This window comes from Populus nigra, chromosome 7 (genome assembly GCF_951802175.1).
Source record: "Populus nigra chromosome 7, ddPopNigr1.1, whole genome shotgun sequence".
In the NCBI taxonomy this organism is placed as follows: Eukaryota; Viridiplantae; Streptophyta; class Magnoliopsida; order Malpighiales; family Salicaceae; genus Populus; species Populus nigra.
This window is the reverse complement of record NC_084858.1, coordinates 8448024-8469388: the sequence shown is the minus strand read 5'-3', so window position 1 is coordinate 8469388 and position 21365 is coordinate 8448024. Positions and strand designations below refer to the sequence as shown.

Genomic DNA, 21365 nt, shown 5'->3' with positions numbered 1-21365 from the left:
CATATTATTTAAATTATTAATGTGATCAATAACTTGAAATTTAGAATTTTTTTACCCCAACATAAGTTTTACATTGAAAATGTTTTTGCTCGACCTGCGGCGAAGAGTTGAGCATGATTCCATGAGGTCATGAAAGGATTTCAATTGATGCATGACTAATGAATTGATGATGGGCCTTACTTGGACTGGGCCGTGCACATTCCCGGCCCCAATGTGATCTGCCTACTTTCCGGTAGTGTTATTTTATTTATAATATAAGCCAAAAAGAAATGGTAAACTATAAAATTCCTTCAACTGATTTTTATTTTATTTTATAAAAAATATAACACTGCATCGGCACGCATCCAAAACTTACTTATGGCATGGGATTCATGTTTAAGGAGATTCGTTTAATCCAAATGGCAATGATTTCTTTATTTAAGAAACAATATTAACGTGTTTGAGAAAAATAAATAATTACTGTTTACTGCAGGTGTTTATAATTAACTTCGAAGGAGAGCTGCGTACAGAAGTTCATTCCAGGTATCAGGAACCCCAGCTAGACACCAGTGGGTGCAGTCCATAGCTCTGTGTTCACCATGGCCGCCATAGACTGAAGGATGGCCATCTTTTCTCAGCTGTGAAAGGGCCGTGACATCGAGCAAATGTACTGCTACTGGCTTCGGCATTGCGCCTATTGCTTTCTCAACAACTATCTGTGCTGGATGATGTCCTGCTGGGTACGTTTTGAAGAACGGATCTTTCTGCCCCTCACAGTTCCTTGCATTTGGCTCTCCCCAGTCACTTCCACTGTTCGCCAATTAATCAACAAGAAATTAATCGCAATGCATGGACAAGCTAACATGTTTTGCACAGTGTCGTGTCCAGCAGATTGAAAGAAGGCTGTGCATGGGTATGAACTTACTTCATGTGATCTGGAGAAATCCCTTGGAAGAAGACTCTGGTTTTTGCAGTATCTACGTTGGTCTCGACCCATTTAGCCCACGTAGTCAAGGCTTTCTCGTATGCGACCAGCCGATCCATGTCTTGATATCTAGCATTCCCGACTTGAATAAACTTCCATCTATGAAGGATACACACACAAACAGCCAATTAGCCCCTCTAGCTGGGTTAAAGTAGTTTTATACATGACTGATGACACCATTAGCTAGCTAGGATCGAGGGTTAAAAATGGGCCACGCACGGCTGTTTTCTCCCTGTATGAAGCCACCAGTGCCAGGTGTTGAAGACCAAAACGTCAATCCCTTTCCATAAATCTCCACCTTTAATGGAGTCAAGCATAAGAGCAACCCCATGGCTTGTGCTTACCATGTCAACTAGAAATGCATTGCGGGAGAACATCACTTTAGCCCCATATCCCTGCAAAGATCACAAATCACTGTATTTTTTTAGAAAATGATTTGCAACATGTTTAAAGGATGATGGATTATGGTATTTATTGGGTGATTAATGCATATATAGATATTGCTTAATTAATTACGTCAAATCCTTCAAAAACTTCAGATTTACTCTCTTTTTTATATAAAAGAAGATGAATAAAATCATATTTCCTCCACGAAATCGGAATTGGAATCATACAGTTTTTTTTGTGTGTATATATAAAAAATTAAACCATCTGATCAGTTTTTCAATGATAAAGATGCAGCAACCAATTAATTAATTCCCACATGATCCAATTAAAAAAAAAACAAAACAGAAATAGGAATGCATGGAGACGAGGAATGAGGCAGGAGCAATTAAGGATTTCGGTCTCACAGGGAAGCTGAAAGTGGACAGCTCTCCTGTCCTGACCAGGCTATAGTTAGCTTGTGGTAGAGCCACATGAAGCATGCAAGTGAGTGATTGCCATTGATTCAAACTTAGTGAATCTCCCACGAACATGATGCTCTTCCCTTTAAGTATTTGTGCTAAGAAATGACCGCCATCAAACCTACAGTATATGGATCCATCAGCAAACACGAAATTCCTTCAAAGGGAAAGCAAATTCTTGTCAAATTACTTGTGTTGCTAAAGAACAACAAATTAAGAATTAGCTCAAAGGATGGATTTAGTTGACAGCAGACAGAGCCCTTCTCTCCACGGAAAGGACTCTCCTAATACGTTGAAATGTCACTTTTCAACATAAAATTATACTTAATTAACTACAAAAAAAAAAAATTTCAAAATTCAGATAAATTATACAAGTTGATATATGTCATCGTCTTCACTTGCAATTGTATTGTCTTTTTCACGTGATGTATGTAAATTGCGAAGTGATCAGCTAGCAAGCAAGGCCACAGATCGACAGTTACCAAATCCAATCACGCACAAAATTAAGCAGCCATGGCCATTATATATGGATATAATTAACAGTTCGATGATAAAATGAGAGAAAAAAACAGTGTGTACCTTGGAAACTTGCACCCTGCCTTGGGCTGCCATCTATACTTGAGATAGTCTCTGTCTGGGCGACGATTCTTCAGACAGTCAAACTCCTTCTCTATGAAGGGACATCGCGAGGCATCATAGAGAGGATATGCTTCATCACGAACCCAAATCCCTTTATAAAGATCACAACCACCACCTCTTGCAATCCCTCTATGGTGCACAGCTAGAGAAACAACTAGCAGTGCTGCTCTAATGGCAAAAGAACCCACGTCCATGAGAGCGAGAGAGACAGAGGCGAGTAGGTGCAGCTCACAAGACTTGTATGATAGTGAACATGAAGAACGTTGTAGTGGTAGTTCAATATGTTTATATAGAGTTTTTTTTTTTGTTTCTTTTCTGAATTTTCACTTTAAAATTAGTATTAATTAATAAGACTATCACTTAGGGTACGATATGTAGGATGTGATAGAATATCAATTGACCCACAAATATTAGCATAAATGGTTAATAATTAATTGACTAGGATATTACGATAATTAATTTGGATTAAGTTCTTCCTATATATAGTTTGTTGGAATACTTTTATAGAAAACAGTTTTTTTTTTATTTTTTTATGAATTTCTAGTTTTTGTGGGATACAGAAGCTCAATTGTGAGAGTTATATATATATATATATATATATATATATATATCATTTTACTTTAAAATTAATTATTTTGATGGTAAGAATTAATATCAACTTATATTTATTTTTTTAATCATTAAAATCCAAAATTCTCTCTTTTTTTTTCAAACCAAGGATTGAAAAAATAAATTAAATTTCTTATTAAAATTCAATTTTTAAAATATAAAGGAGTCAAAAAGTTATTATTTGAAAAGTAAGAAGATAAAAGTAAATATGATGTATAACTTTAAATTACCATCCATTTTTCATATTTTCCCTGTATTTTTTACTTTGGTTATTTATTTTTTAATTTAGCTATTTATTAGCATATCAGAAACAATTGACAACTAATAATTTAGCCACAAAAGTATTAATTCAAAGAAAAAAAATCACTAAATAAAAAAAATATTGTGAATTCCTGTAGAAACCATCTATGTTTTTTTTTTAATTGTAATTTTAATTTTTTTACATTGTTTTGCATTCCTTTCTGTCTTCTACTAAATGGTGTAGCTCAACTTGGATTCCAATTACTGCCAGTCTTTCTCCCTCTAAACTTTCACCTTTCACTCATGTGTTTAGATCTTTTTAGGTGTATAAAAATCCTCTAAGGACCTACCATATTTCCATTGAACATTAATATAAATATAAGAGATATTTGTCCCTCATTAAATGCTTTCAGGGTAATTACGCTACAGCCCTTCCTTTTCACAAATAACAAGATTTGTGGATTATAAATACACAATGAGACCTTCAGAACAAGAGTTCATAATTTTCATTCTCTGCTATATATATACTTTTAGAGTTTTTTTCTCTAGAATATTTTTGTATTTTTTCTCTCTAAAAAGATACTTATTTAAATATCAGAGAGTCCTCAACTCCATTAAAGGGGACCTTTTGCAGGTACTAGCCACAAACAACTTTGACATACCAAGAACCAAGTATAAGCTATTAACTACCTTAGCTAGGGATAATAAATGAGATTACTAGGACCAATTGATTAACCAATTGTCCAACCTAGGAGCCTTATTTCCATGCTAGTTGAATTTTTAAGAAATCATCACCTTTCATACCTTTGGTAAGACTGCTTGCCTCACTTTTATGATGTTAGTGCTGACTTTTTTTTTTCTATTAAACTTATTAAAAAAGGGGATGGATTTACAAATTTTCCATTGTTCATAGTATTTGGTATGTTATTCAATATTGATTGGACTAGACTGGAATGAATAAATAATTATCCTTTTTTTATGTGCTTTAGACTAGACTGGATAATTTATTTTATTTTATATTTAGCATACATTAGCCAGGACCCGTTTTACTTAGGGTCTAGACCGATTCATGTTTAAAAAAAAATAGAGGAAGGATTGATCCAACCTAACTTGGTAAAAAACCGTGGTCAATCTAAGATAAAACACGAATAAAAAATCTATTTAAAAAAAAACTTTTTTGGACAAAACAAGGTTGCTTTGATTTTTTTTTAATTTGGGACAGCTCGGGTTGACTTTTCTAATCCTTGACCCTAGCTTTTCCCTAGGTTGACCCCCCGAGTCAAACTTTAAAACTATGATACTTTTATCCAAATGTTGATTTGGGTCAATCAGGTTGACCCTCTTGGATCGTGACCCAGGTCTTACACCGGTCTACCTCTAGGTTAGGTTTTAAAATAATGATAATAATAATTTATATTATTATATTGATGTTGATCAACCCAAGTTAACACTCCTGACCTGTGACTCAAGATGTGTCCTAGATCGACTCACTTGTCATGTTTTAAAACTATAATAATAACTATTTTTTCTTTATATCATCCAGTCAACCTGGGTTGACCATCCTTACCCGCGACCTGGACCTTGCTATAAGTTGACCTTCTAGTCAAGTTTTAAAACTATAATAGTAATCATTTTTATCCTTATATTGACCCAGGTCAATGGTCAACCTGACTCATGATCCAAGACTTGCTCTAGGTTAACCCCTAATTTAGGTTTTAAAAGTATAATAATAACCATTTTTATCTTTAAGTTGATCTAGGTCAATGATCAACCCAACCTGTGACCCGAGCCCTGCCACATGTCAGCCCCTAAGTTGAATTTTAAAATTATGATAATAACAACTTTTATCATTACGTTGATCCAGGTCAATGGTCAACCCGACTTGTGACATGAGTCTTACCTTAGGTTGACCTCTAAATAGAGTTTTAAAACTATGATAATAATCATTTTTATCCTTATATTGATAGAGATCAATGGTCAACTTGACCTATGACCTGGGCTTTACCCTAGATTGACCCTCAAGTCGAGTTCTAAAATTATGATAATAACCGTTTTTATTCTTATGTAACTCAAGTCAATGGTTAACTTGATCTGCTTGCCTCAGGTTGACCCTTTTAATCAGGTTTTAAAACTATGATAATAACCACTTTGTAGTATTTTATAGTTTCGAAGCCCAACATACAACTATATTACCAAAGTGTATATGAACTTTGTAGTATTTTTCCTGGTATTGATGTCACTAACCAAATCGGAATCCATATAACCTTCAAGCTTCAAGTATGATATTGTGAAACAAAGAGATATATCTAAAGAACCTTTCAAATATCTTAAAATCCACTTGATTGCTTTGTGATATTATTTGCTTGAATTACTTATGTATCTACTCACAACTTTCATTGCATGTGTAATTTCTGGTCTTCTACTATAAACTCTTGATTTAAAATTTTACGATGTGAATAAAAATATTAAAAATCTAACACGATGATGAAATCAATTAATATAAAATATAAAATGAAAAAAAAACAATAATTGGAAAGAAATTTTCTTATTAAATAAACTTTAAGTATGTTATTTTAAAATAGAACGAGATGAGGTTTCTGGTTAGATGAAAATATATAATACATGTATGATGGCATTGTTGTAATTTATATTTGAGCCATCTTATTAGAGAATCTAATGGGTTACATAAATAAAAATCATTGGTCAGAAATTAAAATAAGATGATTAATCAAGTGTGACTTGATTGTAAATAAGTTTTAGAAATTGAGGACTTGAGCATAATTTATAGAAGAAATTACAATTCTAGACCTAGAAAAATCAAGTAGGAACTTGATTGAATAAATTTCTAAAATTATCATGAAATAATATATGTGATATTATTTAGGGGCAAATTGATATTTTTTCATTTATAGATTTTTGAAGTTTTCTTATAAATAAAATGTTAAGCTTTTTATTTTCTATATAATATACAGTAGTACAAAAACGATGTAAGTTACAGAACACTTGAAAAACATAAAAGAAAAGAGTTAGCACCCTTTCTCTCCCCTAAATGGGTTTAGGAGATTTTCTATTAGTGGTTTGTGTGGATTATTGTTAGAGGCTAAATATTTAAATAACTTGTGGTTTGTGACAATTTAGTCTTGAAATAATTATTTAAAGCTGAAAAACATTTAATTTTCAAGTAATTTTTTTATAAATTCTAAAGTACTACTCTAAATATGTTTAATAAGATCCTTAAAATTTTTTAAATTTATCGTTTCCGGTTAAGTATATGTTTTGGAAACTTAACATCAACAACTTTCCAAAGATTAAAATCATATTATGTTATCTAGCAAGCTGTTTATTCTTTACCGAAGGAATATATAGTATGCAAGTTCTGATGCTGAAGTTCAAATGGATTATGCAGATTGTTTGAAGCAAGCTGCAGAACATTTAAGCTTCTCTGTGATGCCATTGTCAATCCTAAACATCCATTGCACAAGCCTTGACGTAGAATTTTCCAGCTTGGTTTCTTTCATTGAAAGCTCATTTGCTTTGAGTTAACGTGTAGACCCTTGATCTGGTAAATGGTGATCTAAGCACAAGATCATCGGATAATACCTAGGCAGTTGAACGTCTAGAATCAGGTCTGGAGTCTAACTGTTCCACCTGAACGTTTGGAACAGCTCTCCTGTGAAGTTGGTGGCTAAATCATATTCATTAACTTTACTCAGATTTCAGGACTGGTTTCTGCTGCTGGCGCTTTCTCAACAAGGATTCTGAAAATGAAGAAAAGGCAGCTATGGTTCCTCGGGCCATATGGAGATATCGGCCTTGTCCCGTAAGTTTTGCATCTTTTTGAGAACCTTTTTTAAGACAATCTTCTTAGTGAGATTGAAGATGATGTAGTAGTTTTCTTTTTTCTGTAAAGCTTACATTTTCCTCAAAAAAAAAAAAAAAAAAAAGAAAAAAGAAAAAAAAGAAAAAAAAAAGAAAAAAGAAAAAAGGCTTGACTAATGTATAGTACTGTGGTTGATAATGCAATATTTGTTGGGTATCCATATTCATATAACACGCTGCAGTTCTCTATGAAAATACCCTTCTTCTGACCCTGTCTTCACTACAGTTTCTCTGCTATATAAACAGGACCTTTTTTCTTCTTTTTTTGCCATAATCTACTTGTCCAAACGGTTTTACAGACCGTGAGAGAATCAAGCTCGTAACTATTTGATACATGTTGAAACATGAATCTTTGATTGGCTAAAAACCCTCCACAGACAAAACCATATAGAATTATGTTAGCTAAGAGAAAAGCTAGATTAGCATGTGGTGATCATGTTACATTTATAAGAAACAACAAATCGAATAAGAAACATTCGATAATGTATTACCTTGTAGCTTATTAATATAATTAAGTCCTGCAAACGAATGCCTGCTAGCTAGCATGGATTATTAGCTAGCTCTTATCCAAAACTACATAAATATATGGAAAGTACACTAAGAGAAACTCTGAAATAGCGTTGGCATTTGAAATGAGGCAATTAGGAAGAGAAACGAAAGGAAGAGACTAGAGAGAGCACCAGACTGACCAGACAATTAACAAGAAGTGGCCATTTTAGTCAAATTGAAACATTTTGATTTGACTAGTCTTTAAATAAGATCAAAATATATATGAACTTTCATAATCCAAAAACAAGTTTTATTAGTTCACTTCAATCAAACAAACTGATAATGTCCACAAGGATCAAGGAAAATACAAAAAAAGGCGGATAAAAAATCAGATCAGATATCTGGAAAGAAATTAATGGTACAATCATCCAGCAAATGGGACGTGTTCAAGTAAGAAGTCGCGTTAAGTGCTTCAGCCATCCAGTGCCAATAATCGTGTTATTGTCCGAACTATCTCTGATGCTCATAAAAGAAAACACTGTTTTCCGAGGGAGCATCACCGAAGTTGTTTGGCAGCGGACAAGAAACAAAGAATACATGACAGACATCTATAAAAGTGGAAAAAAAGTATTGCACCTCAGCTCCTCTTAGATCTCTTCCTCTTGGGTTCTCTCTGAATGGATTTTAAAGAGGAATGGGAACGAGCACCAACAGCAGCATAGGCTCTCAGTTTCTCGAGAATCCTCCTTTCACTCGCACGCAATATCAGCGAATGGTATAGCTTTCTCTCTTTAGTACAACATTTTTCCAGTGCTTCAATATCATCTTTTATTGAACTTGAGCCATATAAACTCTCCCTCTTATCAGCAAGCCACAAAAGAGCATTGCATACACTTTCTGTCAGCAACAAGTCTGCTCTCATTTCTGAGATTTTATCCCATGTAATATTCCATTTTTCAGATAAAATTGTGTCAATGGATCCTTTGTGGTTATTTGCAGCTGAGACTGCAAGATCCAACTTGCGATAAGTATCCTCCGGCAGCAATATTATATACAATAAAATCAACAACTCAATTTGCGGTTCCCCATTAGATGATATCTCAAAGTATTCAGCACTCTGGCTGTCACATCCTCTGTATTCCAATCTTCTCCAAAGGGATAACCTTGCTCTACTAAACCTGCTAGAGAATAATGAGGAACTCCATTGTTGTACCAATTCCAAATCGATATTGACAATGCCAAAGGAATTATCTGGCTCTGTAAACCCATATCTGTGAAGCAATGCAGCGTTACCCAGCAAACCATATGTATTAAAGACCTGAGATGGAACAGAAAAAGAAACAAAATAAAATGAGGGAATGAAATGAGAAAGCATCTTTCTACATCAAAGGTAGCCTGAAGCAAACAGAAATGAATACTTGAAATTTGATTAACCATTACACAAGGTGTCAGTATGATACCCAACAGTCATTGGTAAAATACAGCAAAGGACCACTTTATCTGCAGTTATAAACAACAGCATGCCTCATGTGACAACAAAGCATTATAATTAGGGTTGCCAACTAATCCAAGCACCAGAGTAAAAATTATTGAACACCATTTCCTGTGAGAAACATAAGAATTTAAAAGACATTCTCATTGTCCCTGTTTTTCCATTGACTTGTATTGTCCTCAGGTTGCAAGGTTTTAAAAGGGTTTTAAAGGACCCCTCAACATAGATGACTAAACCATGAAGACTAAAAAACCTAGAAAGCATAGGTAGCTGCTCAACAAGATGAATAAACTCATTCGACTCATTTATTCTTAGGGATAGAGTGAAAAAATAAGTTGAATTTGTCATTTTCCCCTCACATTAAAATTTTCCTTCTCATGGTGTCAAATTCATGCGCTTCCTCTATACATGATCAATTGGTCTAGTATCAGCTCTAAGAGCCAACAGAATGGTAACTAAAAAAACATAGTTGGTAGTAAGAGAGATAGTGCTTGTTGTATGAAGTTTTCTTAAAGACTTCAAAGTGGAAAACTAAGGATGACTTAATTAAGGACATACCAAGTTGATGTATGCTCTTGATTTTAATAGCTTAAAATCACCTCATTGCAGAAGCAACCAATGCTAAAAAGTTCTCTACACCTAGTCATCTAGGAACACAGGCAACTTGGAGAACTCCAAAATCCAAAGAAATTCAACTAATAGGACTCTGGTCAGATATTGCATTAAACCACGACAGCTCATAACTACTCCTGATGCCACTGGTAACAATAAGAAAGCACAACATATATACAAAAGACCTCCTATGAAATTAGCCAAACCATGACTCGAAACAATGGAGCTGAATGAGGTAGAAATTATTTCACCTTCTACACTGCTGATCCAGATTATGTTACTAATTTGAATGATATCGCAAACTGTTAAGGAGAGAAAATCAAATGACTATGTACCCCAGACAGTTCAATTTCACCAGCTGCAATCCACAAAAACACCCTCTTAGACTTCAACAATGAGGACTATTCCAAAGTAGAATTCAACAATAAGGACTGCTCCAAAGTAGTTCTAAAGGTCCACATGTTGATTCTCTAAAGCAGAGACATTTATGTGGTCTCAGAGGAAAAATAACAATATATATGCATTAGCTCTCTATTCAAGGGAGGGTGAAATTTCCATAAAATTATGCAACACATATGCAGTTCATATTCAAAGCACTGGTGATAAAGAACTGACTCAAGAGGCAACACTGTGAGATCATCAATAAGACATAAGAATAAAATTTAGATACAAACCTCAACTCCAGCTTTAACATCTTTTACCATAATCATTTCCAACACTGAGGGATCATCGCCAGTAACTGAAGAGCAATCCAGCTCGCTTGATGGTTCCTTGTTGCCAATACTATCAGCATCTAAGTCAACGGTATCACTATTGTCAGAGTCATCATCAGATTCAGAATGAGATGACGTACTGGTAAAGTGCACATCCTCAGCTCCGGTCTTGTGATTAAAGCTGCATGATTTGAAGTTACAACCAGGAGTAAGAAAAAAGAATGACTACCATAACCGCATAACATATCAAGAATTTTAACCATCGTAGAGATGGCATGCATACTCACAGGTCAGCCAAAGGAACCATTCCAAATCCATGATAATCATCAATCTCAAAAGAACGAGAAGCAATCAAGCTCTTCGCAGCAAAATATTGCTCGACACTAAAAAATTTTGGATCAATATTTGATGGCAGCGAATCCAAAAGAGGCAATATACTTTCTTTCCAATCCTCATAAATAAGAGCTTTGTCTTCCTTCACTATCTGCCTACAAAAAGATCACCAAATGATGAAAAGCCAGAAAATCTCAAGCCAATCAAATTCACAGTTGAAATCCCATCTTTAAAAAGACAAACAATCATCCAATCCCACATGAACATAGTAGACAAATTGATTTTTTTCCAATTCCATCTGCCCACAAAGCGCACGATAAATTACAAAATTTTTAGCCATATCAACTTCACAACTAAAACTCCATTATTAAAACATGAAGAATTATTCAACCTCAAAAAAATTAAATCTTTTCCAATACAAGCAAACAAAAAAACTTGTAGTTGGGAGCAACTAAAGTGAGCAAAACTAAACCAAAAACCAACCCATTAATTACTTTGAAGTTCACCTTATGGAGCTCAGTGCCACGAAGGAGCAGATCAACTTCATCAAGAGACCAAACCAAAGGCAAGCACTCACAGTCAGGCAAGACTTGAAGGTAACCAGCCCAAGGAGAGTCCCCACCTAAGCTCTTCTCATACATTAGAGCCACTGATAGTCCCAAATAACCATCCAAACCAGTAGATTCAATCAAGTCTTGAGCCCCACTTGTTTTAATAGTAAGGCAAGCAGTTTTTGGTATTTTAGCAATCAAATCTCCTTCTTTCAAATCCCACAATGCATTCACTGAGATTCCCTCTTCTGGGGTGTCGATAAATTGGAGAGTGTCATTGCTCCATTCAATGCCTTGGGATATCATCCACCTCTTGAATGCCCTCAGTCGCCTGCTTGACATTTTTGCTTCTTCCTCTCTTCTTCAGATGGTTCTTTTGTCTGTGGGTTTTGGTAGGGTTTTGTTTTATTGGGTCGACTACTAATGGACCAAGCCCTAAAAATGGATGGAGTCTCAATAACACGGATGCTAAACCAGAGTGGGCCCAGCCCAATAGGCTTAGGCTTTTAGAGTAACAGAAGAAAATAGAAATAATAAGGAGAAAAAGATTCATAAGGTGTTCTAACACTACACTTCAAATAAATAACACAGCAAAAGTGAGAGAGAAAGACACAGAAAAAACGAGAGGAATTGAGACGACGACCATAACAAAGGTAAGCAACTTAGACCTTTTCCTATGTCTTGCCATTTTCAATTTTTTCAATGTTGAATAGGAATTTATAAGGTTTATGTTTCTATGAAAAATTGCTGATCTGGGTTTTTCAAGTTTTTTTTTCTTTGTAGTGAAATAGGGAGGGAAAGTTGGTTTATTGTGAGATTTTTCTTGATTGAAGAATGGCGTAATGATTTTCAATGCCAAAGTTAGAAGCTCTTGTCATTTCTGTATGCTCTTTGAAGTTGACAACTTGTTGTCTTAGGCTTTTGAAGCAGTCTGAACCGAGTATTTTGACTCCATTTTTTTATGTTTTTTGGCTTAAAGATATACTTTTCATGCTTGGATTTGGAGGGGTTCTATTATTTTCAATAAAGGTTAATTCTTATGTAATGGGTGGCAGTTGGTGATGCTCCACATATTTGGGTGAAATCGCTTTTTTTTTTTTATATAATTATTATTACTGATTCAGTTAACAGCCCAGATTGGGAGGAAAACAGAAAAGCTAAACAAACAAAACCTCTCTCTTTGCCTGCCATTTTCAAATATTTTTCATGTTTTGTAGGGATTTATTAGGTTTATGTTTCTAGGTTTTTTTGTTTCCATAAAAATATCTCTACTTAGGATTCAAAACCTAAATATTTTACTTCTTAGTCTGAAAAGGAGACAGTTGGTTCATTTTGAAACTTTTGTTGATTTATTCTCCTCTCATTATGTTAGAAAGGAGAAGTTTTACACTTGAATTGATGAGAGTGTGAAAGTTATAAACTACTGCTACTCGTGATAGTTGAGTTTTTAAATTTGGAAACTTAATGTATAGTTTTATTGTTTTAAGCTTTTAAACCAGTTTGAACTGAGTGCTATTGGCTCTATTTTGCCTTTTTTTTTATATATATAGTTTAAAGCTATATCTTTTGTATTTAGATTTGTTTTGATTCTATTATTTTCAAATAACAGTTAATTATTGTTCTATGGGTGGTAGTTGGTGAATTCACCTATTATTAAAGGATTATTGTTTCATTTTTTGATTACTGATTTTGTTAAGCAGTTAATTAGAGTATGAGTGGTGCTCCTGTTAAAAGATCGCATGAAGAGGGTGTTTATTCTTCTTCTTCAAAATACCCTCCACATGAGGACACAGGTTCAAACCCTAAGCTGACATCTGGGGTTTCAAATGAGTACCATCCACCATATGAGATGGGTCCGGATGCTCGGGTGGCAAAGATTTCCAGAACTGAGTCTCGAGATGCAGATAGAAGATCACCTTTGCATTCAATGTATCGAATGTCACCATCTTCAAATGAATCACACATGGATTCTCATTCTAATGTTGCTCCTGAAAGCAGGCTTGAATCAAGGGATTCCAAGGACAGCAGAGATCACAGGATTGAAAACCGTGACCCAAGGACTGATGCAAGAGAGGTGTATGGTGAGGTAAAGAGGGATTCACAAAGTGTTAAAAATGAAAAGGATGTGAGGTTTGATAGTAGAGGGGATGACAATAAGGAAGTAAAGCATGACAGGGAGGCTCATATTGATCCGAAGGATGGTTTTGGTGCTGCAAGTAGTCAAGTGAATTGGAAGGAATCCAAAGAATACCATAGAGGAAAGAGATATTTGGAATCCCCAGGTGGACATGTGGATCCTTGGCATATATCACGTGGTAATTCTCAAGGTCCTGCTGAGATAGGAAAGGAAAGCACTAACATTGAGGAGAGGGATCATGTGGAAGCTCATGAGGCAGTTGGTGAAAATAAACTTGATTCAAAAGGTGAGGATAGATTTAAAGACAAGGATAGGAAGCGGAAAGATTTAAAGCACCGGGAATGGGGAGACAGAGATAAGGAAAGAAGTGACCGAAGGGGAAACATGCAAGCAGGCAACAGTAGTGCTGAGGGCAAGGAGTCAGTGAAGGAAGAGAGAGAAGCAGAGAGGTGGGAGCGGGAGAGGAAGGACCTGTCAAAAGACAGGGAAAGGTTAAAAGAGAGGGAGAAGGACCACTTAAAGAGAGAATCAGGAGCTGGAGCTGAAAAAGAGAGTTCGCACAATGAAAAGGAAGCTGCGGATGGAACTGTCAGAATCTCAGAACAGGAAAATCCAGTTTTAGAGCCAAAAAAACAGAAAGATTTTGATAACTGGAAAAATGTTGATAGAGAAGCTAAAGATAGAAAGAAAGAAAGAGAAGCTGACATAGAAGGAGATAGACCTGAGAAGGGAAGCAGGATGTTTGGCAAAGAATCCGATGATGGATTTGCAGATGGGGAAAGGATTAGTGAAAGAGAAAGAGAAGTTTTTAACTATGGAGTCCAACAGCGCAGGAGGATGCTTCGGCCTAGGGGTAGCTCACAAGTGGCAAATCGTGAACCCCGTTTTAGGTCCCATACCCAGGACACTGAAGGGTATGTTATTACTGTTTTAAGTGGAAGTATGTTGTCCATATGGTTGATTTTGGATTATTGACAACTACCATGTGGAAATTTGCTTTAAAATATTTGTTATGCATGTCTGAACTGCTGTTGTTGGAGCTAATTGTCTACCATGTGGAAATTTGCTTTAAATTATTTGACATGCATGTCTAAACTGCTGTTATTGGAGCTCATTGTGTAGAGATTTATCGTACAATTATATTTTCTTTCTGAAGATAATATTTCTTTTAATGGTGTTGAAACCCTTAACTAAACTTCGCTTTGCGTGAATTCTTCAGATTGTTGGCTCTTTTAGATTGTTTAAATTAAGCATGATTTCACTTCAACAATTCAAGAGTTTTATGGAACTTAGTCTGAATGCATTATAACTAAGTTTCTCTTTCTTGCAGATGTCAAGGTAAGCTGATTTATTCCATTTTATGAAGCTGGAACTTTATTTGCGATATGGTTAATGGAGTCTGTGAGTTGGTTTCTTTTACCATAATGGAAAGAGTTTAGTTATTATATTTGACTGCACAATGCTAAACTGAAATTTAGCTTTTCCCACCAAAGGCTTCAGGCATGACGTGATGAGGATGCACTTACAATCAGCATCATCATTTTGCTACATAATATACTGTATTTGCTGATGATTCTCTATTCACAATCGGTGTTATCTGAATGTTGATTACTGCTTTTTATTTCTTTTGGGTAAAACCTTTTGGTTAACCTGAATTTTCAGCTTTGTAAAATTGTATTGCAGTATGAATCTTGTTTTTCCTTTTATGTAAGCGTGCAGCAGGTTGCAGGGGAGTTGAGTGAAGGGAGCTCCTTCTGAGTACTGATTGGAATGTTAAAACTGAAATATTTGGCTATCATTGCATATTTAGATTTTCCTTTTGCTTTCTTTCTTTTTCTACTCTCTTAATGCATTGGATATACCAGGATGAGGTGTTGCCATTTATTTTACCTTTCTCCTTTTCTTTTGTGCTTCCGTATAATATATTCTTGAGCTTCTGTTAAGAGGTAGTTTCCTTGGGCTTTTTTTAAGTTTATTTGTCAGGAGGAATGAGTAGTTTTTGTCAACAACTCCTGGTCTTTGCTGTCATGAACTGCTTCTTTTGGTAAACATTTTAGTGCTTCCTGATGAATGATTAAAAAGCTCGAGATAACATCAAAGTTCACAAGTTACCCAATTTCCTTTATATAGCTATTGAGTTTTGTTTCTGATGCTCAGGCAAATCTGAGGTATCCTCTGTTGTTTATAAAGTTGGTGAATGCATGCAAGAGCTGATAAAGTTATGGAAGGAGTATGAATCATCTCAATCTGATAAAAATGGTGAAAGTAGTCATAAGGGCCCCACTCTTGAAATTCGAATACCAGCAGAACATGTTACTGCTACAAATCGCCAAGTAAGAGCATGCTACTGTGTATAATAGTTGACACTCTTGCTTGTTTTGCATCATATGCTTTACTTTTTCTTGCATCCTTCTTCCTTTATTTCTTTTGAAATGTATTTCCCCTTGGCTCTATGGGGCCTGCACAAATGCTAAGGGGGTCAGGGACAGGGGTTTAGCTACTTGCGTGCTGTTTGACTTGTAAAATTCAACGAATCGCATGATTCGGTTAAATCTATACATCTGCGATTCACCACATGAATCCAGACAAAGCATAATATTCAAATTGTGTATCGTAGGTTTCTAAAAAGTAACCAAATATCCATTAGCGTCCTTGGAAAGTTTCAGAACTTTTAAATTGGCCAAATGAGGATTTCTTAGTAGAGTATGAGTCAATTGTACAAGTTTAATGATGTGAAGTTAGTGACTTTATCTCCACTAGCCTTTACCTGCAAGTTGTGGGTGGTTTAGAATTGAATGATGAGATGGATTGTGTGGGGTTTGTTTCCTTGTACTTGTTTGTGTGTGTTTTGTGTCCGCAAACTGAATTTTTGTAAGATATGGCTAGTCTTAAATTTTTAATTTCAATTTGTTGTTAGGTAACTTGTATATAAGTGGGTGGGTGCCCATTATGTTCTGATTTGTACAAATTTGTAGTGTGAAGGGTGAAACAATCAATTTTCTTTAGAAGAGAAGAGGCCTCTATGTGTACATTGGGATTGCTGTATAAGAGCAATTAGATGTCGTTCTAGTTCTAATGTTACAGGATTTCTGCTCTGCATTCGCCACCTTCATGCTTGTTATTAACTATTAAATATTTATATTTATATTTGCATGCTTAGTTCCTAAATTCATTAAGTGCAGGTAAGAGGTGGACAATTATGGGGGACGGATATATACACAGATGATTCTGATCTTGTTGCTGGTATGTGTGATATGATGAACAGTATTAATTGTAGAATTTGTTGATATGTGAACAGAAACAATATTGTTGATGCAACTTTGTTGCAGTTCTCATGCATACAGGCTACTGCCGTCCCACTGCTTCTCCTCCTCCACCTGCCATCCAAGAGTTATGTGCTACTATAAGAGTGTTGCCTCCACAAGATAGTAAGCCCCCTTTTGTCTATCGTACTTTATGATACTGCTTTTCTAAACATCTTTCACATCATAATGCATTCAAATAATTTGTACATGTAAATGTTACATATCTGGATACAGCTATCTGTTTAAACTTTTGTGTGTATATGTTTCTCTTCAGAATGAATTTTGTGTTGTTTGTTGAAGTTTTACGTTAGAAAGTTTGTCAGATAAAATTTAAAACATTAAGAATTAAACAATGAAATCATATAGATGGACTGAGAATTTTGAATTTTGGTTGAAGCCTAGTCAACATTGAAATGGTGTAGGGGATTGGCATAGTACTATTGATTTTGTGATGTCAATCTGGTATGCATTAATCCATATCTATATTTGAACAAGTGAATCACAAGGATGCAAAGTCACATTCCCAACAAGATAACTAAAGCTCTTTACAAAAAATTGACATACTTGATTGTGTTCTTTGTCAAATTTCAAATGTCAAAAGAAAATACTTATTTTAGTATATAGCTATATAAGAAACCTAAATGAAGTACTTGCTTATATTTTTCTTGCTAGTATTGCATTTCTCCTCGTGTGTCATTACTATTTATGCTCTACTTTTGACACTTTAACTTTGACACGTGCATTAGGCTACACCTCTATGCTGAGAAATAATGTTCGGTCACGTGCCTGGGGAGCTGGAATCGGTTGTAGTTACCGTGTTGAGCGTTGCTGCATTGTGAAGGTGGCTGAACAATTTTCACAATTTTAGTTATAGTGTCTATTTTTGTCTGCAATTTATCAAGGACATCAGAAATGTCTGTAGGTTCATTTTTCCTGGATCTAGAGGGTATTATAATCACGTTGCTATTACCAATCTTCACTAATATTTCTTGCTGCTTTTGCAGTTTGTTGTTTTTTTTCCTAATAGACAGCCTTTAATCATGCTTTTTTCTGTTTTCTTGTTTATTTCAGAAAGGAGGTGGAACCATTGATCTTGAGCCCTGTCTTACACACACATCAGCAGTTGAACCCACCCTTGCTCCTGTGGTTGTTGAACGTACAATGACCACCCGCGCAGCAGCTTCGGTATGACATTGCCATATTTCTTCCAATACCCCTTGGGTTTATGGTCTTAGCTTTTACATCTTTGCATTTTGTTTCCATATTCTGTTTACAGTTTTTTATTAAGCAATTTTCTGTTAGATAAGTTTTGTTACCTGTTCCCACATATGCTAAGTAACAACAGGTATATGTATCATAGGCGTGCTTCTTGTCCTTTTTCTTTTACGACTTATGATTTAGCTTATTGCAATGGTAATCCTATGTCTGTGACTACTTATAAGAAAAGCTAAAATATTTGTTTATGACCAAGCACTCTTTTTTCCTACTACTTGGATCTACTTACATTAAGATGGCTTTCCTTGTACAGAATGCATTGCGGCAACAGAGATTTGTGCGTGAAGTTACAATACAGTACAACCTATGCAATGAGCCATGGTAGACTCCAGATCTTTTTGATAACTGTGATATGCTGCATTTTTTCAGAACTATATGGTACTTGGATATATTTATGTCTTTGGAAAGTAGAATTTGGTTTTGTCATTGAGGAAAATGGTTCTTAAGCCAGTGGCTTTGAGTTTTATCAACAGTGATATATCCATTGCATGTAGTTGTTAATGGAGGTATCAATAGCATGCTGTTTAAATGCCTAGGTATGTTTATTGTGCTAGTAATTGTTGACCCTGTGGGCCTTTCTCTTAATGAGCCTAAGTCTACAATAAAGATGTGATGATTGACCTGTATCAACTACGTGATGTAACACAGTTTCTTCACATGACAGCATAGATTTTTTTATCATATCTCTTTGAAATAGATTATAACTGTTTGTGTTTGGATTAAATTCTTTCTTTGATTAAGCATGGAGGGAAAAAAAAGGGTTTGGACATTTATTTTCTTTAGAACAACTCTCAACATAGATCTCATAGAGAGCTTATTTCAAATTCACCCAAACCAAATGCAATTATCTATTCTGTGAAGATATCTTTTCAAGATATTGCTTTGAAGTTGATAGACTTTCAGGGGATTGTTGTTATTTTCTGTATGGGATTTTTTTGGTTTAGGAAAACTAATGGCTACCAAGTTTGCTAATGCTTTTTAAGCCTCTTTTTTAGTAACACATCAAATATCCTCAATTGTTGCAGAGTCAACAAAGGTTATGGCATCAGTTTACTGTATGTGCCTAACCCTCAATCTGTAGTTTTTATTTAGTTGTTTCAGTACAAAATATGTCACTCGATCAACTCTCCAGAGTTTCCATTCAATAGTCATACTTATCTGGAGTTTAAAAGTCGGATTATCATCAGAGAAGTCAAAAAGGAAATGCCAACTTTCCTTTCCCTCCTAAGCTCCTCATTTAACACAATAAACTCTTTTCTGACATTTCTTTTCTTTATGTTTCCATGACACTGTTCACTAAGTCTATTATTTTGATAAATGCAAGGACACTAATTTGCATTGCCTTGCGAGATGTTTATAAATTTCCTATTTCTTGTTGGTGCTGTTGTCTGTATCTATCTTATTTTTTCGCTTATCAATTACTAAAATGTTGCGTGTGAATTTTGATGCCTGCATAATGTACCAGGATAAAATACAGCATTAGTATCGTTGCTGACAAGGGTCTGAAAAAGCCTCTCTATACTTCTGCACGTTTGAAGAAGGGAGAGGTTCTATATTTAGAAACACATTCATGCAGGTACTCGTATTTTCTTGTTTTCTTTTTTGCCTGTCAACTTGATACTGCACTAATGCACCTAGGTTTTGGAGGCACATTTGTTGTCTTCTTGTAAATTGTTTTTGTTTCTGTATCTTATGTTTTTCATGTGTTACTCATATCTCTAATATTTATAGATAAAGCATGGCTATTCACCATTTTGTTTCCCTCTCCCTATGCAGTCTGCATTCATTGCATGTCTAATTTTAAGTTCTTTATCTTGGAAAGAACAGCCACCTCGTGTAAATTTAAGGTGTAGTGGGTTGGGCAAAAGAATGGAAGAAGGATACAATTCTGGCACGTAGGAAACCTTTAATGGGACTAGGAAACTTGCTTGCCAATAAGTTGAACTCCCCCTAAAAAAATAAAAATAAATAAAACCCTTATTGAAATCACAAGGTTCATGTTGTGTTGGTAAATTTTTATTTTTATGTGAAGGTATGAGCTCTGTTTTACGGGAGAGAAAATGGTCAAAGCAACACAGGCTTCGCAGGTGTATGAAGAGACAGAGAAATCCCATAATCACCACCCTCATTCCTCAAATGGAGAGAAGACTGACTCTGATAATGTTCTTATTGACATTTTCCGGTGGTCTAGATGTAAGAAACCACTACCACAGAAGGTCATGCGGTCAGTTGGGATCCCATTGCCCCTTGAACATGTTGAGGTACTTAATTTCAATATCTTTCCCCTAGCAACTTCCCTTCATATCTAGATGTTGAAGTTGGGCTTATTATCTCGAGGTTGAATGATTAAGGAGACAGTGCAGAAGAAACTCATTTTTCTTGTTTGTAGATACTTTTTTCTTCAGTTCTTTACCCTTCTGGCTGACTGGCACATCGGTATGTTCAATCAGGTATTGGAGGAGAATCTAGACTGGGAGGATGTGCAATGGTCACAAACTGGTGTTTGGATAGCTGGAAAAGAATACGCACTTGCCAGGGTCCATTTTCTATCTCCAAGTTAGTGTCAGCCTATCGGTATGTTTGATTAGGTATTGGAGGAGAATCTTGACTGGGAGGATGTGCAATGGTCACAAACTGGTGTCTGGATAGCTGGGAAAGAATACGCCCTCGCCAGGGTGCATTTTCCATCTCCAAGTTAGCTGTGGCGTCTTGTGTATCTACGAATAGTTGTGTAACAATGTGATGCATACAGGAATATTATTGGTTTTTAATGCTTTTAATCCTTGACTATACTAAACAATTGAAGTTAATTCCTTTCCTTTGTTAATAAAAAATATCGATTGGACGGCTCATGGGCTATCGGTAGAGCCAACATGGTTAAAAGAAATGTAAATAACTTGGTGCCTTGACTGCATGGGCTATTTGGCATTCTACTAATGTTTGCCACTTTCAGAATAAATCAATTGACAGAAATGGGATCTTGTCAATGGCTCCCAAGACGCTGCTGGTTCTCGCGGTCAGGAGGACTCGACTTGGCGCCCTTCTCCTGTAGATGTCTTCAAGATCAATACTGATGCTTCCTGCCTTATCACCACCAGGATGTGGCCTGGGGGTGGTTATCGGAGGCTGTGCTGTTCAAGCTATGGTTAGTGCTCATAAAAGTACAAGGCAGCAGCATTCGATTCTCCTAGGCGAAGCTTGTGGTGCTTTGTATGGCATTCAATTAGCAACCGCCCTGGGGTTTCAGAGAATTATTTTTTTCTTGAGACTGATTGTAAGCAA

At 35.5% G+C, this 21365-nt stretch overlaps 3 protein-coding genes across 3 annotated transcripts; 1 reads left to right on the top strand and 2 right to left on the bottom strand.

Moving 5' to 3' along the window:
• Nucleotides 1-388: 388 nt before the first annotated feature.
• Nucleotides 389-2725, bottom strand: LOC133699093 (protein trichome birefringence-like 43). The gene is made up of 5 exons (XM_062122232.1): nt 2389-2725; nt 1756-1930; nt 1184-1359; nt 905-1063; nt 389-789 (listed from the first exon to the last, which is right to left on the bottom strand). The coding sequence occupies exons 1-5, from the start codon at nt 2640-2642 to the stop codon at nt 483-485; spliced, it is 1071 nt and encodes a 356-aa protein (XP_061978216.1). The 5' UTR covers nt 2643-2725; the 3' UTR covers nt 389-482.
• A 5223-nt stretch (nt 2726-7948) lies between these two features.
• LOC133699092 (uncharacterized) lies at nt 7949-11756 on the bottom strand. Its single transcript, XM_062122231.1, has 4 exons — nt 11322-11756; nt 10770-10966; nt 10444-10663; nt 7949-8983 (listed from the first exon to the last, which is right to left on the bottom strand). Exons 1-4 carry the CDS (start codon nt 11706-11708, stop codon nt 8303-8305), a joined length of 1485 nt encoding a protein of 494 aa, XP_061978215.1. The 5' UTR covers nt 11709-11756; the 3' UTR covers nt 7949-8302.
• A 110-nt stretch (nt 11757-11866) lies between these two features.
• LOC133699095 (uncharacterized) lies at nt 11867-20933 on the top strand. The gene is made up of 12 exons (XM_062122234.1): nt 11867-12019; nt 13067-14417; nt 14834-14841; nt 15661-15836; nt 16686-16746; nt 16833-16931; nt 17555-17649; nt 17880-17993; nt 18337-18404; nt 19549-19659; nt 20116-20344; nt 20534-20933. Exons 2-12 carry the CDS (start codon nt 13078-13080, stop codon nt 20642-20644), a joined length of 2412 nt encoding a protein of 803 aa, XP_061978218.1. The 5' UTR covers nt 11867-12019; nt 13067-13077; the 3' UTR covers nt 20645-20933.
• Nucleotides 20934-21365: the final 432 nt, after the last annotated feature.

What these genes read in the sequence shown, in the direction of transcription:
- LOC133699092 (XM_062122231.1), bottom strand. Translation starts at nt 11,708, where the DNA reads ATGTCAAGCAGGCGACTGAGGGCATTCAAGAGGTGGATGATATCCCAA. An exon ending in GTGGCACTGAGCTCCATAAG is followed by an intron (nt 10,967 to 11,321) that starts GTGAACTTCAAA and finishes TTTTGTAGGCAG; the next exon opens with ATAGTGAAGGAAGACAAAGC. An exon ending in ATGGTTCCTTTGGCTGACCT is followed by an intron (nt 10,664 to 10,769) that starts GTGAGTATGCAT and finishes CAAATCATGCAG; the next exon opens with CTTTAATCACAAGACCGGAG.
- LOC133699093 (XM_062122232.1), bottom strand. Translation starts at nt 2,642, where the DNA reads ATGGACGTGGGTTCTTTTGCCATTAGAGCAGCACTGCTAGTTGTTTCT. An exon ending in TGTCCACTTTCAGCTTCCCT is followed by an intron (nt 1,360 to 1,755) that starts GTGAGACCGAAA and finishes TGATCTTTGCAG; the next exon opens with GGATATGGGGCTAAAGTGAT. An exon ending in CATACAGGGAGAAAACAGCC is followed by an intron (nt 1,064 to 1,183) that starts GTGCGTGGCCCA and finishes TATCCTTCATAG; the next exon opens with ATGGAAGTTTATTCAAGTCG.
- LOC133699095 (XM_062122234.1), top strand. Translation starts at nt 13,078, where the DNA reads ATGAGTGGTGCTCCTGTTAAAAGATCGCATGAAGAGGGTGTTTATTCT. An exon ending in AGTGTTGCCTCCACAAGATA is followed by an intron (nt 16,932 to 17,554) that starts GTAAGCCCCCTT and finishes CACGTGCATTAG; the next exon opens with GCTACACCTCTATGCTGAGA. An exon ending in AACCTATGCAATGAGCCATG is followed by an intron (nt 18,405 to 19,548) that starts GTAGACTCCAGA and finishes ATAATGTACCAG; the next exon opens with GATAAAATACAGCATTAGTA.